Here is a 15079-nt window from a genome sequence, read left to right as displayed (position 1 = left end):
GCACGGTCCACCCCTGCCCTGTATCACACGTTCAGCCCACTGTACAACCTCCTCTGCACATGTGGACAAGGCGAAGGCTGGAAAACCATAGGGTCCAGCGTGGCAGGGACGCACGAAGATATCCCAGGCAGCCACAGGCTGCCCGTGGCACCAGGAGCTCCCATGGCAGAGGGATGGGACAAATGGTGTCCACACACACAGTGAGAATGAAACACTGTTTTATTGCCTGATTTGAGAGAGGGGTGAAACCCTGGGAGAAGCCCCATCCCCTCCCTGCGCTAGCTCAGTCTCCCCTCCAGCAAACCCTAGCACCAGCCAGGTGACGATGCATTTGCTCTTCTTGTGCATGTGACAAAGGTGGCCTAGACATGCGTGGAGGTGAGAGGCCATACCCCTGCTTGCCTGCCTGCATTCACAGCACACATGGGGAGAGGCAGTACCTGATGCAACCGTGCCTGTGGGTTGAAGGAGCCAGGCCAAGGGGCTGAAGCAGTTTTAGATGGGTTGAGGTTCAACCGGTGCTCCCAGGGAGCTGGAGCCATGGCCTGAATCACATCCTCATCCATTCAAAGTGCATTGCAAGGGAAGGCAGGGGGCAGAAGGGGAGAGGAGGCATGAGGGAGGAAGCCCGCTCTCCTCCATCACACTCCTCATGATTATCCAGACGCATACCCTGGTTGGGATTCCTGTAGCCAGAAGCACCCACGGCCCCGCTCCCCTGCTCTGATAAAGTGCATCCTCACTGCTGCGTGCCAGCCCAGCATATGGGTGCTCCCCACCCACTCAGGACACGGCAAGACCCAGCCTGGGCACCCCTGACCCCACACCACAAAACAACCAGTGTTATTGCCAAGGAGTCCTGCCACAGCCCGGCTCGGTGCCTATCTTGCCCTGAAGACACCGTCCTGGAGAGATGCCTGTTAGCCAGTGGGCTGGAATGGCCCAGCCTTGCTCCACTAAGGGACACCCCAGAGCAGGGCGGCAGTACCCCATCCTTCTGCCATGCCAGGGCAGAGACAACCCCTCTCGCCCTGCTCCTGCGGGGCAGGGGGCCACCCGGGCAGCGGAAGGGCAATAAACCCCAAGTGCTCAGCCCAACCACGCCAGCCTGCAGGGCTCAGTGCAAACGTGCTCGGTCCCTTTGCATTTCTCTGTGCCTTCCACCATCTCTGGGATTGTCGTCACCGAGAGGGAAGGGGCAATGGATGGCCCCGTTCCGGCACCTCGGCTCAGTTCACTCCTTGGGCACCGTTTGCCCTTGGGCACCAGTGAGGGTGCCTTTGCCTGGGGCAGGGTCTGCCAGATCCAGGCCCTCTGGGCCACGGGGTGCCCAGATCCCTCACTCATTGCAGCCCCTTCATACCAACACATTCACTTGCCGGCTCCACTGGGAGTGCTGGTGCCCTTCTCCAGGGTGCCTCAGGTCTCCCGCTGCCCTGGCCCTGGGGACGAGGGGCACCTGGCCCATAACCCTCACTCCCCAGCACCCTTGCCCAGCTCGGGGACACAGCCATCTCCAGAGCTCGCCCCAGCCCTCTGCCCTGCAGTGGCTGCGTACCTGGTCAGCCAGGACTCTGCAACCCGCGCACTCACCAGCGCAGGAGGCCTGGGCTGTGCTGAGCTGTCCTGGAAATCCTGGGGGTGCTGCCAACTGCCCCGTCCCAGACAGGCTGGTCCGAGCAGCCACCTGTGGAGCTACCTGCCCTGGCAGTCTCCCTCTGGCCACGCCGAGATCGGGCAGCCTGTCCCATGGGGTTTCTCTGCAAGCAGCAGAAGCTGGCCAGCAAAGGCTTCTACTGCAGCATCCCTGTGCATGGGTGCCTGCTGGTAGCCCCCTCTGCTCCACACATGGGCCATCACTAGCCCGTCTCATCCTGGTCCTTCTGGGAGTGGTGGTGGCGTTGGCACAGGGGTGTCCCAGGAGGTACCGTGTGCTGGGTGCAGACAGCAGCAGGACACAGCGCTGGGGACAGCAGTGCCTCCAGTGTGCAGGAAGCAGGACCCACCATGAGAGCCCCTGCTGCCAGGGAGTGGGCAGGAGGCAGGAGCTGTGCAAAGCTGCACCATTGGCACCTTCTGCTGAGTTGGTATCCATCCAGGGGAAAACCCTCAGCCCAGCAGTGCACACCCTGCGCTGGGCAAGGCTTAACTAGCCACAGTCCTGGAGCAAGACAGAAGTGGGGCACTGGTCCCATCAGCCTCACAGACAGTGAGATGGAGAAGGGTGACAGCCTGCAGCTCCACCATCCCCCTGGCTCCCTGCCCATCCATCCACCTGATGACAGAGCAGACGTGGGGACCATTCCCCATTTGACTGTGCACCTAGAGCCACAGTTGGCAGCATCGTGCCCAGGAGACTGCAGCCCCCCAAGCTGGCACGGCTCCATTTCAAAGCATGGCACAGAGCTGGCAGTAAAGGAGGATCCAGGAGCGGAGGGGAATTTTGTGAGGGACAGCGGTAAGTCAGACAAGAGCCCCTGGGGAAAACCCCAATGCTCAGCATAGAAAAGGCATCAGAGCACGTCCTGCTTCCAGAGCCTCTGTGCAGGAGAGCCCCATGGCTACAAGCTCCTCACAGCGATGCTGTTCAGGCAGGGGAAACCCGACCTTGCTGAGTGCCCAGCATCAGTGCTGCCACACGTTTGCTGTCCTCCTGCAGGCCAGCCAGACCCTGCTGTGTGGAGCAGTCTCAACAGGAGCCAGTAAAAGCAAAGAACAGTCTCAAGGATTTTGCTGAAATCTGGCATTTGCCCTGCAATCCCCTGCTGCTCAGAGCGTGCCAGCAGCAGCATCTCACAGACTGCATTTGAACCAGGGCCCAGCATGCCAGGATGGGGCAGAGCTGCCTTTCCCATGTCTGTGCTCACTAAAAAGCAGTGGGTTCCCATGCGTGTGGGTGACCAGTGCAGCCCCACGACACCAGTGCCAGCACACCCAGAGACAGGCCTGTGCTACGTGGCTAAGCAGCATGCTGCGCTCCCAGCACAGCAGCATGTGCAGATGCCCCACCAGCTCTGGTCTCAGGTCTGTTCCTTTGGAGAGCCAATGAGGTGCCAAAATGTCTTTCCTCTGCAAGGGGTGCGGAGAGGCAGGTGACTTAGGAAGAGCCACCAGAGACACTTGCCAAAAGGGACCTTTTCCTGATACCAGTCACAAAGCACAAAGCCCTTCCCAGTGTCAGGGTCAGCCAATGCAAACAAACTGCTCCAAGATCTCACCTGCTTTCCAGTTCTGGCACTGCTGGGACCCCCTTCTGCACAGTGTTACCCTGGGAGGTTTGCACTGTGATGAGGCTGGGCGTCCCTGGGGCTGGCATCCCCTCCTTGCACAGACAGTACTGAACGAGGCTCATCCTCCCTGTTCTGCTGAGTCAGCCACAGTTGTGAAAGAAGAAAATTAACTCTATCCCAGCCGAAACCAGGACACGGGGGAAGAGGAGCGAGGAGCGAGACGGTGCAAGGGGAGGGCTCAGGGCCAGCTCTTCTCCTGCAGTAGAGGCTCCAGCGATGGCACAGCTGAGCCCAGCCCTGCTTTTCAGCCGCCTGGCACTGGCGGGGTGTGGGAACCTAAATCCTCCCTACTCCATGCGGCACTTGAAGGGACCAGTCACTTCTCTCCATGTTGGTTGATTTTATCCTCTTGGCTCAGGCCCCAAAGACAGCAGGGACTGAACATAAGACTCCCTAAGGTCTGAGAATACTGTCCAGTTCCCACAGACCCTGCCACATCCCCAGGTTTGAAGATCTCATCTCTGAGGATGGCACCCGAGCAGAAGTCTGAGACAGAGCCCCAAGTCCTTCCCTGCCTGCTGGCTCCCTTTCCCCTCCATGCAGACTGGGAAGCAGTGGGGTTTATAAAAAAAAGAAAAAAAAAAAAAGAAAAAAAAAGGGGGGGGGGAGGAATTTATGCAGAAAGAAAAAGGGGATGCAGCAATTTCTGTGGCTACGGTGACAGGAAACACTAAAGCCTTGTGCAGCTTGGCCTACTGCATCTTTGGGCTCTTCTTAGCACTGACACACATGCTGCTGGCCAGGGCGAGCAACAGGGCTATGTGCTGCGCTACCGATCCATGCTCTGCAGGTGTCTCTTCCCTGCTTCAGCCCCAGGATCAGGCAGCCCCAGGGCACTGCTCCCCTCCTGTCTGGAGTAGCTGGCTCCTCTTGGCCTTGCTTGGCGGACAGCCACCTCCGCGGGACTGTTCCCGGTGTCCCAATGTGTTTGGCGGAGAAGGGCAGTGCCAGACAGGGGCGACAAGAGGGGATCCAAGCTCCACGGGGTTCTGCAGTCCTGGGGGAGAGGGTGGCACATGCCAGGGCTGTACAAAACTTTTGCAATGAAGAGTGTGTGGAAAGGTTAAAACAGTTCCGAGATGTCTCAAAACCCTTCTCGACTGAGCCAGGCCTGGCTGGCACCTACCGACACCTCCACCACGGTCCGTGACCTGCTAGGAGCACTGTGTCCATCTGCAGAACAGTCTCTCACAGCAGGCCAGGCCCGGGAACGGCACTGGGGCCCTGGGGCCCCTTTATCTCTCTGACTTGACTTTGTACCTGAGGACCAGGTAAGCCAGGAGCCGCAGGATGACAAAGAAGATGCCCAGGATGAGGAAGTCCAGGTAGAGCTTGGCCTCCTCCACGTCCAGCTCCTGCAGGATCTTGATGGGTTTTTGGAAAGGGCAGAAGTCCTCGAGGCACTCCAGGTCCTCGCGCTCCATGGCATAGATGGTGAGAATGACACCCTCGAAGCCATACCTAGGGCAGAGCACACCACGAGGGTCACCACGTGCCACAGGCAGCCCCATTCTCTCCCCAGCCCAAGGAAGCCCAGGGCAGGGAGCTTCTGGCCAGAGCGCAGCATCTCACCTGACATAGGAGACGTAGGAGCTCCACTGCAGGTAGGTGGGGATGGTCTTGAAGCTGACAAAGAAGCCCGAGAAGAGCAGGACAGGGATGGCAGTGACGGGTCCCACAAAGGTGGCCACCTGGGGAGCAGAGGCCATTGGGTGACATGTCCCTGTCCCTGGGCGCACTGCCTGTGGCACTCACGCATCCCTATGGGCAACGCTTCCCTCCACCCCTCCTTGTCGTGGGACCCCCTGCAACTCTCCACCCATCTCCACATAACAGGCAAAGCCGGGGCCCCGTCTGACCTGTAGGGAAGTGGAAGCAGCTCCGATGAGGAGCCCGAGGGACTGGGCTACCAGGGCCGTGGCGGTGGCCAGAGCAGAGAAGAGGAGGAAGCGCGTGGCTTCGGGCGGCTGGCCCGTCATCCAGTACACAATGCTGCAGTATGCGATGGGGCAGATCACCTGGAGAGGGGCAAGCAAAGAGACCGCTCTGCTGGACCCATGGCCATCCTTACCCCACAGACCCTCCCTGGGGGATGGAGGGCTGCAGGGACCCCTCAAAAGGCCAGCCTGGGGTATTGAGGTAGCCAGGCAATTGGCTGTGCCAAGGAAGGCACATCAGCATCAGGGCCATGCTTCAGTCCAGCCGAAAGCTCACCTGGAAGGGCACATCTGCCATGGTCTTTGCCAGATAATAGGCTTTCAGGCTGTACCAGTAGTTCAAATGCTCTCGCAGGAATACAGACATCTCCTGGGGGACTGCATGGAAACAAGGATTTAGCAGCCAGCAGTACCCTGGCCTGGGCTGCTCCAGCCCCCACTCCCACCTGCCCCAGTGCAGGCAGATGTGATGCTGCCCCGGCACAGAGCACCAGGCAGCCTCCTGCCTGCACCACAAGCGGGTGCTCAAATCTTCACCAAGGAAAAAAAGCCAGTGACCGATGTGGGAACTTTCTGCATGGAAAAGTCAACTTGGCTGGGGGTTTTTAGGCAAACGTTTTGAGGAAGTGAAAGAGAGGTGAAGCAGCTGAAAATGCAGCTTTACAGACATTTTCTCAGAAAAAAAAAAATTCCAGCATTCTGCTTTGAGCCAGCAAGTACATTATAGCCAAACGTTAAATAAAGGGCAAAACTGCAATACACCCAAACAGTTTTCCCCCCTCTTCTTTGTTTGAGTTTTTTTCCTCTCCTCTCTTATTTCCCCTCTTTTGCCCAATTCATCTGGCTCCACCATACACCGCCCAGCAGACACACTCCCACACAACTGGAGCACCCCCCTCTGCCCCAAGGGTTGGAAGCAGCGAATGGGTGTTGGGGGAAGGAGCTCCTTACAGGTGAGGATGGTTGGCATCAGCGCAGCAAACATGAGGAAGAGCATGGAGAAGAAGAGAAAGCCAGTGTTATTGAAGACTTTGCCCGCGTCGTTGCCAATGTGCAGGTAGAGCAGCCCGATCAGCACCCCGATGCAGATGTGGGACATGAATCGCAGGTGGGTCAGCACCTGCAGGTAGAGAGGGTACAGGGGCTCAGCGAGGCAGGGCCGCTTCCCATGAGCATCCCAGGGCAGCAGAGGACAGCCTGCCTGCTCCTCAAGGGTGAGCCCCACTCCATCCCCCATTCAACTCCTGTCTCTGCCTGCCCCCAGTGACCAACAGGCCCCATCCCCTCAGCCCTGGCCCAGCCTCCCCTGCCCTCACCGTGTCCCTTAGGATGCAGATAAAGGTTCTCTTGAAGAGGATGCAGAATTGGGTTGAAGTGCTGGTGGCAAATGTGTGGCTCTCGATGTGGTCCACGTCCTGCAAGACCACAGACAAGCCAAGGACACGGGTCAAGTTCACAACACGGGCTCCCTACTAGGACGGCACCCAAATGCTCCCAGGGTGCCCCTTGTGAGCACCCCTGGTGAGAACAGGCACTGCCAGCTGCAAGCACAGAGCTGTTGCTCAAGAGAAGCAGAGGCTGGCTGAACACCTCCACGCTCCCCACCATGTCCAAGGGGCTCTAGGCATCACAGGATAGCTATGCACTGTGGGGCAGAGGGGACTGAGGTGTCCCTGGATGGGCACCCTGTTACCTGCCACTCGCTGTCACCGCAGGAGGCTCCTCTCATCCCCACTCACCGTCACACAGTGTGCCGGGCATGATGGATCTGCCTTGTCAGGGCTGCTCTTCTTCTCGGCCATGGTGCACATGCCATTCTGGACAGCGCGGAACAGGACGGGGTTGAGGTCGCCGTACTCTCCTGAGGCCACCTCGATAACTGTGGAGGAGGACAGGACCTCTGAGAAGCACTGAGCCAGCCCTTGCCATCACTTTGCTCGTTCTGCCCAGACCGTGACCCCGTGGACCAGGGGGGTGGGAGCCCAGCACAACCTCCACCCCACGATGCTGCACCACACAGCAGCACTGCCCAGCCAGCACCTAACGGGAAGGGCACGGGAAGCCCTGCTCCCTGGGCAACCCGGGGGAATGCCAGGCAGCCCCTAGGGTTTGGGCACTGGATTTGGACCTTGCCACCCTCTGCTCCGCACCACGGCCCCAGCTGGGGCAGGAGCACTCACTGAAGTCAGCAGGGTTGTGGTATGTGGGGCAGTGGAGGCCAAGACCCTTCAGGTAGGGGATGAGGTTGGTCACGACGCCTTTGAAGATGCACTGGCCCTGGCTCAGGATGTACAGCTGCAAGAAAAAGCCAGGATATGGCAGATGCAGAGCAGCCAAGGGCACCGTCACCTGCTTCTACCCACCTCCCTGTCCTAGGGTGACACAGGGCACCCTTGCCAGACCCCGGCCATCAAGGCTGTGTGCCACACAAGCCCCAGGTCAAATGCCTGCAGCCCATCCCTCCCATAGCCTCTCTCCTGGGTCTTGGGGCCAGAGGGACCCCACACCCCTGAAGAGTCCTGTGTCCTAGCTCAGCCCAAACCTTGTCGAACATCTCAAAGAGCTTGGCGCTGGGCTGGTGGATGGTGCAGATGATGGTGCGCCCACCCTGAGCCAGGGACCGCATCAGGGAAACCACCTGGAAGCAGGAGGCACTGTCCAGACCGCTGTGGCCATGCAGGATGGGGTGGAGGAGAAAGAGACAGCAGAGAAAGAAGGGGAGAGTTGAGAGGGGGAGAAGTACATCCTAAAGATGCCCCCACTTGCCTCCCCTTGTGGGCACCCTCCTCCCAGGTCAATGGAGGAGAGCATCCCTTTGCAGCCCCAGCCCTTTTGGAGCCCTGGTGGGCACAGTCACATCCCACCCTCAGGTCTCACAGCCCTGCTGTGCTCCAGAGGGTGCCGGCCACCCCGGTGTCCCACAGCAGGGGAAGCCCAGCTGGACAGGCAGTGCCGGGGAGCCCCGGCCCCTGCAGCCTCACCTTGTGGGCTCATCGAAGAACATGACTGGAGGATTGTTCACCAGCTCCAGGGCGATGGCCAGGCGCTTGCGCTGGCCCCCCGACAGCGAGATGGTGCGGGTGTAGGAGCACTCCAGCAGCCCCAGGGCCGTCAGGATCTCATTCACCTGGGAAACAGCCTCATTCACCATGGGCTCCCATGGACCCTCACCCCATCCTTGCTACCTCCCTTCAGACCTCCATCGCTGGGAGCCCCTCAGCATCCCCTGGTCCCCTCAGGGCCCTCCCTTCCCTACTGTCCCTCTCTTGGGGAGAGGTGAGGGGCCTGGGCCCACCTTCCTCTGCACTTACCAGCTCCTTCTTCACCTCCTGCTTCTCACTCAGCTTCAGGTTAGCAGAGACCTGCAGGGAGAGGATGGGCAGGGAGACACGACTGTCAGATGTAGGGAACAGAATCGGCTGCACCATGGCCCCGTGCCTGCCCGGCTGAGGGCTGGGAGCGGTAGCTCAGGATGAAGGGAGCAAGAACAGCATGATTTTGTTCCCAGAGCCCTTGGAAATGCCTGATGTCAGTGTGGGCTCTGTGCCCAAGGACACAGTCCACAGGATACCCCACAGAGCCCAGCAGGCTGCCCGGCTCCCACATCGCTCACCATCATAGCCTCCAGTACGGTGAGGTGTGGCAGGAGCATGTCGTCCTGCATGATGTAGCAGGACATCTTGCGGAAGGTACGCAGGTCCCGCGGCCGGCCATTCACCAGGATCTGGCCCTTCATGCCGGTCTCCCTGCAGGAAAGAGGCATGGGGGGATGTAGCACAGGACCCCCAGCCCTGCACTCCCAGACCTGCTGGCTTCCCCCCAGCCTCACCTGTAGCCAGCCAGGATGTTCATGAGTGTGGACTTCCCGGCACCCGAGGGCCCCATGATCCCAATGAGCTCCCGCTGGCAGAACTTGCCTGACAGGCATTTGAGGAGAGTCTTGTACCCTGGAGGGAGAGCAGCATGGGTTCGGCTTTCAAGAGCAGCAGTGCTACAGGGACCGCGATGCCATCCCAGCACCTGGGGGACCTCAGGACCTCCATGCATCATGCCAGGGGCTGCATGTGCCTGGAGACTGTCTCTACAGCAGCTGTCATTTCCAGCACGATCCCTGACCCTGGTCCTTGGCTGGCCCCACTGATTTCCAGCGCTGAAGAGGCACATGCCCTGGATCATGGCAAAGACCATGGAAATCCCTGGGTCAGGGTACCTAGCTGCTGAGGAAGATTACCAGGCTGTGACATCGGTCCTGGGCATGTTGTGAGATCCCAGTCCCTAGGGCCAGTGGAGAGGGGCAACGAGAAGCAGGGTAGCATGGGGCAGGCAGAGTCCCCAAGCCTGCTGGATGCCCGGCTGTTGCCTTCATTGGCATTCATGCTGTGACACCCAGCAGCAGCCACTGCTAATCAGACCTGGAATTATCTCTGCTTTAAACACAGCTGATTAGCATTTTCTGGCAGAAGGAACATGATGTGTTGGGAGTAGGGAACAGGCACAGCCTCAGGCTCTCAGGAGCTACTCCCAAAACACAGCCCTGGCAGGACAGCAATGGTATACAGGGTGCTAGGACCATGCTGAACCATGAACTGGGTCTGAGCATTTCCCTGCTGGAAATATGCCCCCCACGTGCCCTGTGGTGGCAGCAAGTGTTGGGTGAGGGCAACACATCCATCCCCTGCCCACAGGCTGGGGCAAGCCTCAGGGCCGGACCAGCTCACGGTCCTAGTACCACCCTAGGGGGGCAGTCCCTCTGGCTCATCCATCCCCAGGACAGGGGGTCCGGCACTGCAAGCTCCCGGTTCGTCCTCTGCACCCCTCAGAGTCAGGTGCCCTGCATCCAGGAGTGGACCCTGCTGGCAGAGGGGCAGCAAGGGCCAGGAGGTGAGGGCAGGGGGCTGTGCATGACGACAGCAGAACGAGCATGCCCGGCAGCCCCCCCAGCGCATCCCGACACCACGCACATGGCTCCGGCACCACGCATGCTGCTCACGTCGGCGCCACTGCAGCTTGCGCAGCGGTTACTTGCGTTCATTGACTGCCAGTAACCTCCTGCTTCAGCAGAGTGGGGCGGCCCGGCTGGATCCTGGGGGCTGCGGCCAAAGGCACCGGGAGCTCCCCGCCAGCTCCTGCACCTGGCCTGGGGTAGAGGAGAGTCCCTCCCACTGCCACCCCGGGATCCCAGCACCCATCAGCATGCTCCTCTCTGGTCCAGCTGCTCGAGCCTTTCCCCCTCCCTCCCTGCAGGGCACTGGCCCACTGGCAAGCAGCCGGTTCCCAGGACTCCTGGGTGCTACGGCACACTCTGCCCTGGGAAACCCATGGTTGTACCACAGCTCCTCCTAGGATGCTTCCTCAGCATCCCAGGCAAACAGGCAGACCTCATCCTGGGGGGTGTCAGGGCTGGTGCCACTGTCTTTCAGTGCCTCAGTTTCCCTAGCTGCAGAGCCTGCTTGGGAACAGGGTCAGAGGCCTCATCCAGCACTCCTGGCTGGCAGGGCACCCCACTGAGCAGCCCTGTGCCCTCGGTCTGCTCACCCCAGGCCCCCGCTCATCCCTGCCAGCCTTCAGCTTCTGCAGATCAGCTCCCCCTCCATCTCATGGGGCTGCCTGATTGGCATCTCATTAACTGAGAGAGCTAATTAAAGCAGACTACCACCCACCAGCAGCCATCTGCCTCCCCTCTCCCCTCCCTGAGCTCTCGGCCAGTCACACACAGGAAAGGGGACCGTGGCCTCAGCTGCACAGGGAGCCGCTGGAGAGGAAATCCCCTGCAAATCACACATATTCTCCTTGCCAGGCTCTGAGCTGGGGCACCTCTTGGGGTCTCCTGCTGTCAGCACATCACACACAGGCATCATACCCCAAACAACAGGGCTGGGGAAACTAATTCATCCTGGCTGCCCCTGAACCAGGAAATCTGCCCCATCTCCCTCATGCAGCTCTGGCCAGAGGCTTCCCTGGGATGCGATCTGCTTTCCTCTGTCATTGCACAGCAGAGGTGTGCAGCAACTGCTGCGGGACACGAGCCTGCCCTCCACCCACGGGCGCCCAGCAAGGACAGTCAGCCCCAGCATGGCTGCAAACAGGACCTGGCGCTCAGACAGACCACGGGGCCAGACAGCCCGACCACCCAGCCAGCCCCCACTGCCTCAGGGGACAGCAGGGTGAGCACAGGGCGAGCAGCTCCAGCATCTCCCACTGTGGCTCCCTATGTGCAGCCCCGCTGCCATGCAGAGGCAAGCTCCCGCCGGCAGGCAGAGAGCTGAGGCACTCTATGCTGGCAGAGACTGGGGCTGCCTGGAGCAGGAATTAGCAGAGAAGCGATGAATCCAGCACAGAGAAAGATGCTGGGGACCTGGGTGAGATCAAGGCATATAGAATGGGAGAGGGGTGCAATAGCCCTGCAGGTCCCCTCCCCTGCCCTTCCCCAGCCGGCAGCTCCTACCTCTCTTCCTCCACCAAGAGCCTTCACGCACAGAGTAGGACAGGTCAATGAACTCAATGTTGACGGCTGAGCGCTTTGGGAGGTGGGAAAACCTCTGGGCCTCTGTGATGTGGTTCTCCACCTTCTTCAAGTGGGTGGTGAGGAGTGGGGCATCTGGGGGGCTGGCGTGGCACACCGTGTCCTCCAGGGCAATGGAGACACACGCGGGATCCATACCCTTCTCAGCCATCCTGCTGCTCTGTAGGAAATGCACAGGGATCGACTCACAGTGGGCCCCTCTCCCAAGGCCAGGGACTGCAGGGGCCAGGGACCAGCCCACAGCAAGTCCTCTCACACCCTTTCCTGCTGGCTCCAGGCCTCACTGCCCCCCTCCACCCTAGGATACACTGCCCAGCTGTGGTCTGGCACCCACAGCTGGATGGAAGGATGGACCTGGCCAGGGCAGCCGAGCCAGCATCAAGGGGCTCATGGCAAGGAGCAGCTGATCAGCTCCACAGTCAATAATTCATGCATCTCCTGTGGCTGGGTCCAGCTCTGGCAGCAGAGCTGGCAGGCTGTTCAGCTCCCCCAGCCCCACTGCTGCTGGGCTCCCTACCCTCCTCCTGTCCACCATGGTGGGTGCAAGATGGGACATGGGAGAGCTGATGTTCTGCCCTCAATGGGGGACACCCAGCTGTGCCCAGATGTCCCTAAGGGCTCATCAGGAATTACCCCTGCCTGGCCTGGCCAGGGCTCGGGGGACACAGGTATGGGGTGCCAAGCAAGCAGACTGTTCCAGCCAGTTCTTCGGACGAAGCATGCTGTGCCTCACCCAGACTCCTGGGGCAGAGCAGTCCTGGCTAGATTAGACCCTCAGCTGGTGCCCGGCATCCCCGTGGGCTTGCTGGGACAGGCTTAATAGAATAGGGAGGGGGCCCCACTAGTGCTAGTCCTTCTCTGCCTCCCTTGGCTCATTTCACCTTCTTAGCTTTTACCAGCACAGCCTCAGAGACCAAGTCAGTACTTAACTGGGGCCATTGCATGATGCTAATACACACACCTGCCCAAATGCTCTCTTGCCAGGCAGTGTCTTCTGTGTGCAGTCCTCCCCACAGCCGGCTGCAGCACGGCCAAGCTCCCCGCGTCCCTGCTTGGCTTGAGGACTGTCTGCAGTGCTGGGGGGATGTTGAGCCAAGCAGGGTGGGGAGCACGCTAACCCCAGGTCCCACTGCGGCACTACAGACTGGGAGGGGGTTGGCGATCCCCACGGCACCAGCAAAAGGAGCCTGAGCTGTGCCTGAGCAGGCTGGGCCCAGCACTCATCTCGCCTCTAAGGCTAGGGTCCTAATGCTTCGCTAACCTACATTTTGCTGAGGCGCAGGCTGCAGGCAGCTCCTCGCTACAGCTGCAATGCACACACACAATCCCCTGAAAGGGGAAGCCGGCTTTGCGAGGAGCTGCGCCGAGATCTTCCCAGCCCTCTCCCCGTTGCAGACAGATCCCTTTCAGGGCTGGAAGAAAGCCAGCCGCAGCCCTGGGGAAGAAGAGGTGGGAACGAGGGCTGCGGGATCCCAGCACCCAGATCCCCCTCTCAGCAGCCGCGAGGTCCGGGACACGCTTGGCACAGCGGCTCCGCCGTGGCGGGCAGCCCCGGGTTGCGGGCCAGCGGGAACGGGGGGCTCGGGGGGGCACCAGGCACAAAGCGCCCTCGGGCTCACCTTGCCTCCTTCGGCCGGGCGTTACAAGGAGCGCTAAATCCCGCAAGCCGCTCTCCGCGGCTTAGCCCATCCCCGAGACGAGGGGTGGAGAAGGCAGCTTTGCCGAGGATGTTCTTCCTTCATCCCGGCTCCCCGCCGGCCCCCTCCATCCCCGGCCGCCGCGGGCGCCCCCAGCCCCCCACCGCCCCCGCAGCCCGCCCGGCCCCCGCCCCGGGCGAGGGAGGGGGCTGCTCCGGGGAAGGGGCGCCCGCAGGCTCACCTGGCAGGCTGCGGGCGCGGCAGCTCCTCTCCCCGCCGCCGCTCTGCGCCCAGCGCCCGGCCGTGCCTCCGCCGCAGCGCCCTCCGCCTCTCCCTCCTCCGCAGACAAAGGGGCGATGCCCGCGGCGGGGGCCGGGGGCCGGCGCCGGGCGCCCCGGCCGGGCAGGGAGCGGCTCGGCGGCGGCCGGCGGGTCCTCAGCGGCGGGACCCAGGCTGGGCGCTGCCCCCGCGGGTCCCCAGCCGGGGTCTCCTCCCCATCTCTCCGCAGGGTTGGGCTGGGCGGCGGGCTGGGCTGGGCGGCGGGCGGGCGGGCCTGCAGGGCAGGGCGGGAGGGGGGCTCTCCGCCCCCAGCCCAGCACTGGCTAGGAGCCCCCCGGGCCCAGCTGCCCGGCGGTGCCCCTCTCCGCCAGCTTTGTCCCTGCTGCTGCTGCTGCTGCCTGTCGGGGCGGCTGGATGGGCTGCCCGGGCAGGCAGCACTGCCAGGCAGCGAAAAATCCTCTTAAAGGGACCGGCCCTATTTCCTCTCCCCGCAAGCCAGAAGGCCCTGAGCATCCCCAGCGCACAAGCCTGCGGTTGGCCAGCCCTGTCTCCGCAGCTCCCCAAGCACCCCTCCCCGCTGCTGTTCACATATGGGGCAGAGCCCGCCGCAGCTCCCTCCATTGCCACCTCAGCCCAAAACCCCATGGGTCCAACACCCCTATGTCCACTCCCGCCTGGGACGCTCCTGGCCCCTGCTCAGCCCTGCGCTGACCTGGGACAGCAGCCACACCACTGCACAGCCACCCCAATGGGGGCACAAGCTGGGTGAAACTCAGGCTGCAACGCAGAGGACTGCCTAGGAAGCCCATGCCAGGCACCAAGAGCCAGGGCTGGTGGGGTTACAGCTGGCCACAAAAGCTTTGATAGGAGGGTGCCCCCCCAGGGCTTCGCCCCCAGCACACACTCCCCTCCGCAGCTCATCATGGGGGACCCGCCATCCCCCTGCACCTCCACTCTCTGCAGCGCCACGCCTGGCTCCATCCTTGCTGTTACTCACACCTCTCACCCACCACAGCACTTAAGCATGAAAGACATATGGAAATGAGTGGCACTAACAAGAGTATTAATTAAAAAACCATCTGTTGAGCCAAGGAAAGCTTTACCCCTCCAACAGCCAGCCCTGGGCTGGGACAGAGCTTAGGGCAGTGATTTGGCTCCTTGGTGGAGCAGGATGCAGCCAGAGGAGAGACAAGACTGTGGGGCAGAGCAGCCCACAGGTTGGGTGAGGGAGGGCACAAGGATGTAGTCATGGAGCCAAGCTCCATATAGAGGTCTTAAGTCATCTCCTGATGGAGCAAAAGGCACGCCAGACCCATCCAGTTTGCTCTGCATTCAGCACACTGACTCCCATTCCCAGAGCACTCACCATTAGCAGGTCTCAGCTCAGGCCCCCTCTGCGCAGCACAGAACAGC

The 15079-nt window shown here is 61.2% G+C and overlaps 1 protein-coding gene across 2 annotated transcripts; it reads right to left on the bottom strand.

The window, feature by feature from the left end:
• Window positions 1-201: 201 nt before the first annotated feature.
• ABCG4 (ATP binding cassette subfamily G member 4) lies at window positions 202-13693 on the bottom strand. Of its 2 annotated transcripts, XM_076358722.1 has the most exons (15): window positions 13629-13693; window positions 11673-11910; window positions 9057-9174; window positions 8841-8973; window positions 8539-8589; window positions 8209-8354; window positions 7770-7893; window positions 7408-7522; window positions 6967-7106; window positions 6544-6642; window positions 6179-6347; window positions 5505-5605; window positions 5150-5308; window positions 4863-4981; window positions 202-4751 (listed from the first exon to the last, which is right to left on the bottom strand). In XM_076358722.1, the coding sequence occupies exons 2-15, from the start codon at window positions 11899-11901 to the stop codon at window positions 4526-4528; spliced, it is 1929 nt and encodes a 642-aa protein (XP_076214837.1). In that variant the 5' UTR covers window positions 11902-11910; window positions 13629-13693; the 3' UTR covers window positions 202-4525. The 2 variants fall into 2 exon arrangements, with proteins under 2 accessions (XP_076214837.1, XP_076214838.1); XM_076358723.1 differs by lacking the exon at window positions 6544-6642.
• Between the last annotated feature and the right edge of the window lie 1386 nt (window positions 13694-15079).

The sequence above is a fragment of the Aptenodytes patagonicus genome, chromosome 23, assembly GCF_965638725.1.
Source record: "Aptenodytes patagonicus chromosome 23, bAptPat1.pri.cur, whole genome shotgun sequence".
NCBI classification, from domain to species: domain Eukaryota; kingdom Metazoa; phylum Chordata; class Aves; order Sphenisciformes; family Spheniscidae; genus Aptenodytes; species Aptenodytes patagonicus.
This window is presented reverse-complemented; position numbering and strand designations above follow the sequence as displayed.

What these genes read in the sequence shown, in the direction of transcription:
- ABCG4 (XM_076358722.1), bottom strand. Translation starts at nt 11,901, where the DNA reads ATGGCTGAGAAGGGTATGGATCCCGCGTGTGTCTCCATTGCCCTGGAG. An exon ending in CCACAACCCTGCTGACTTCA is followed by an intron (nt 7,107 to 7,407) that starts GTGAGTGCTCCT and finishes CCTCCTCCACAG; the next exon opens with TTATCGAGGTGGCCTCAGGA. An exon ending in TGGCAGATGTGCCCTTCCAG is followed by an intron (nt 5,309 to 5,504) that starts GTGAGCTTTCGG and finishes GCCCCTCTCCAG; the next exon opens with GTGATCTGCCCCATCGCATA.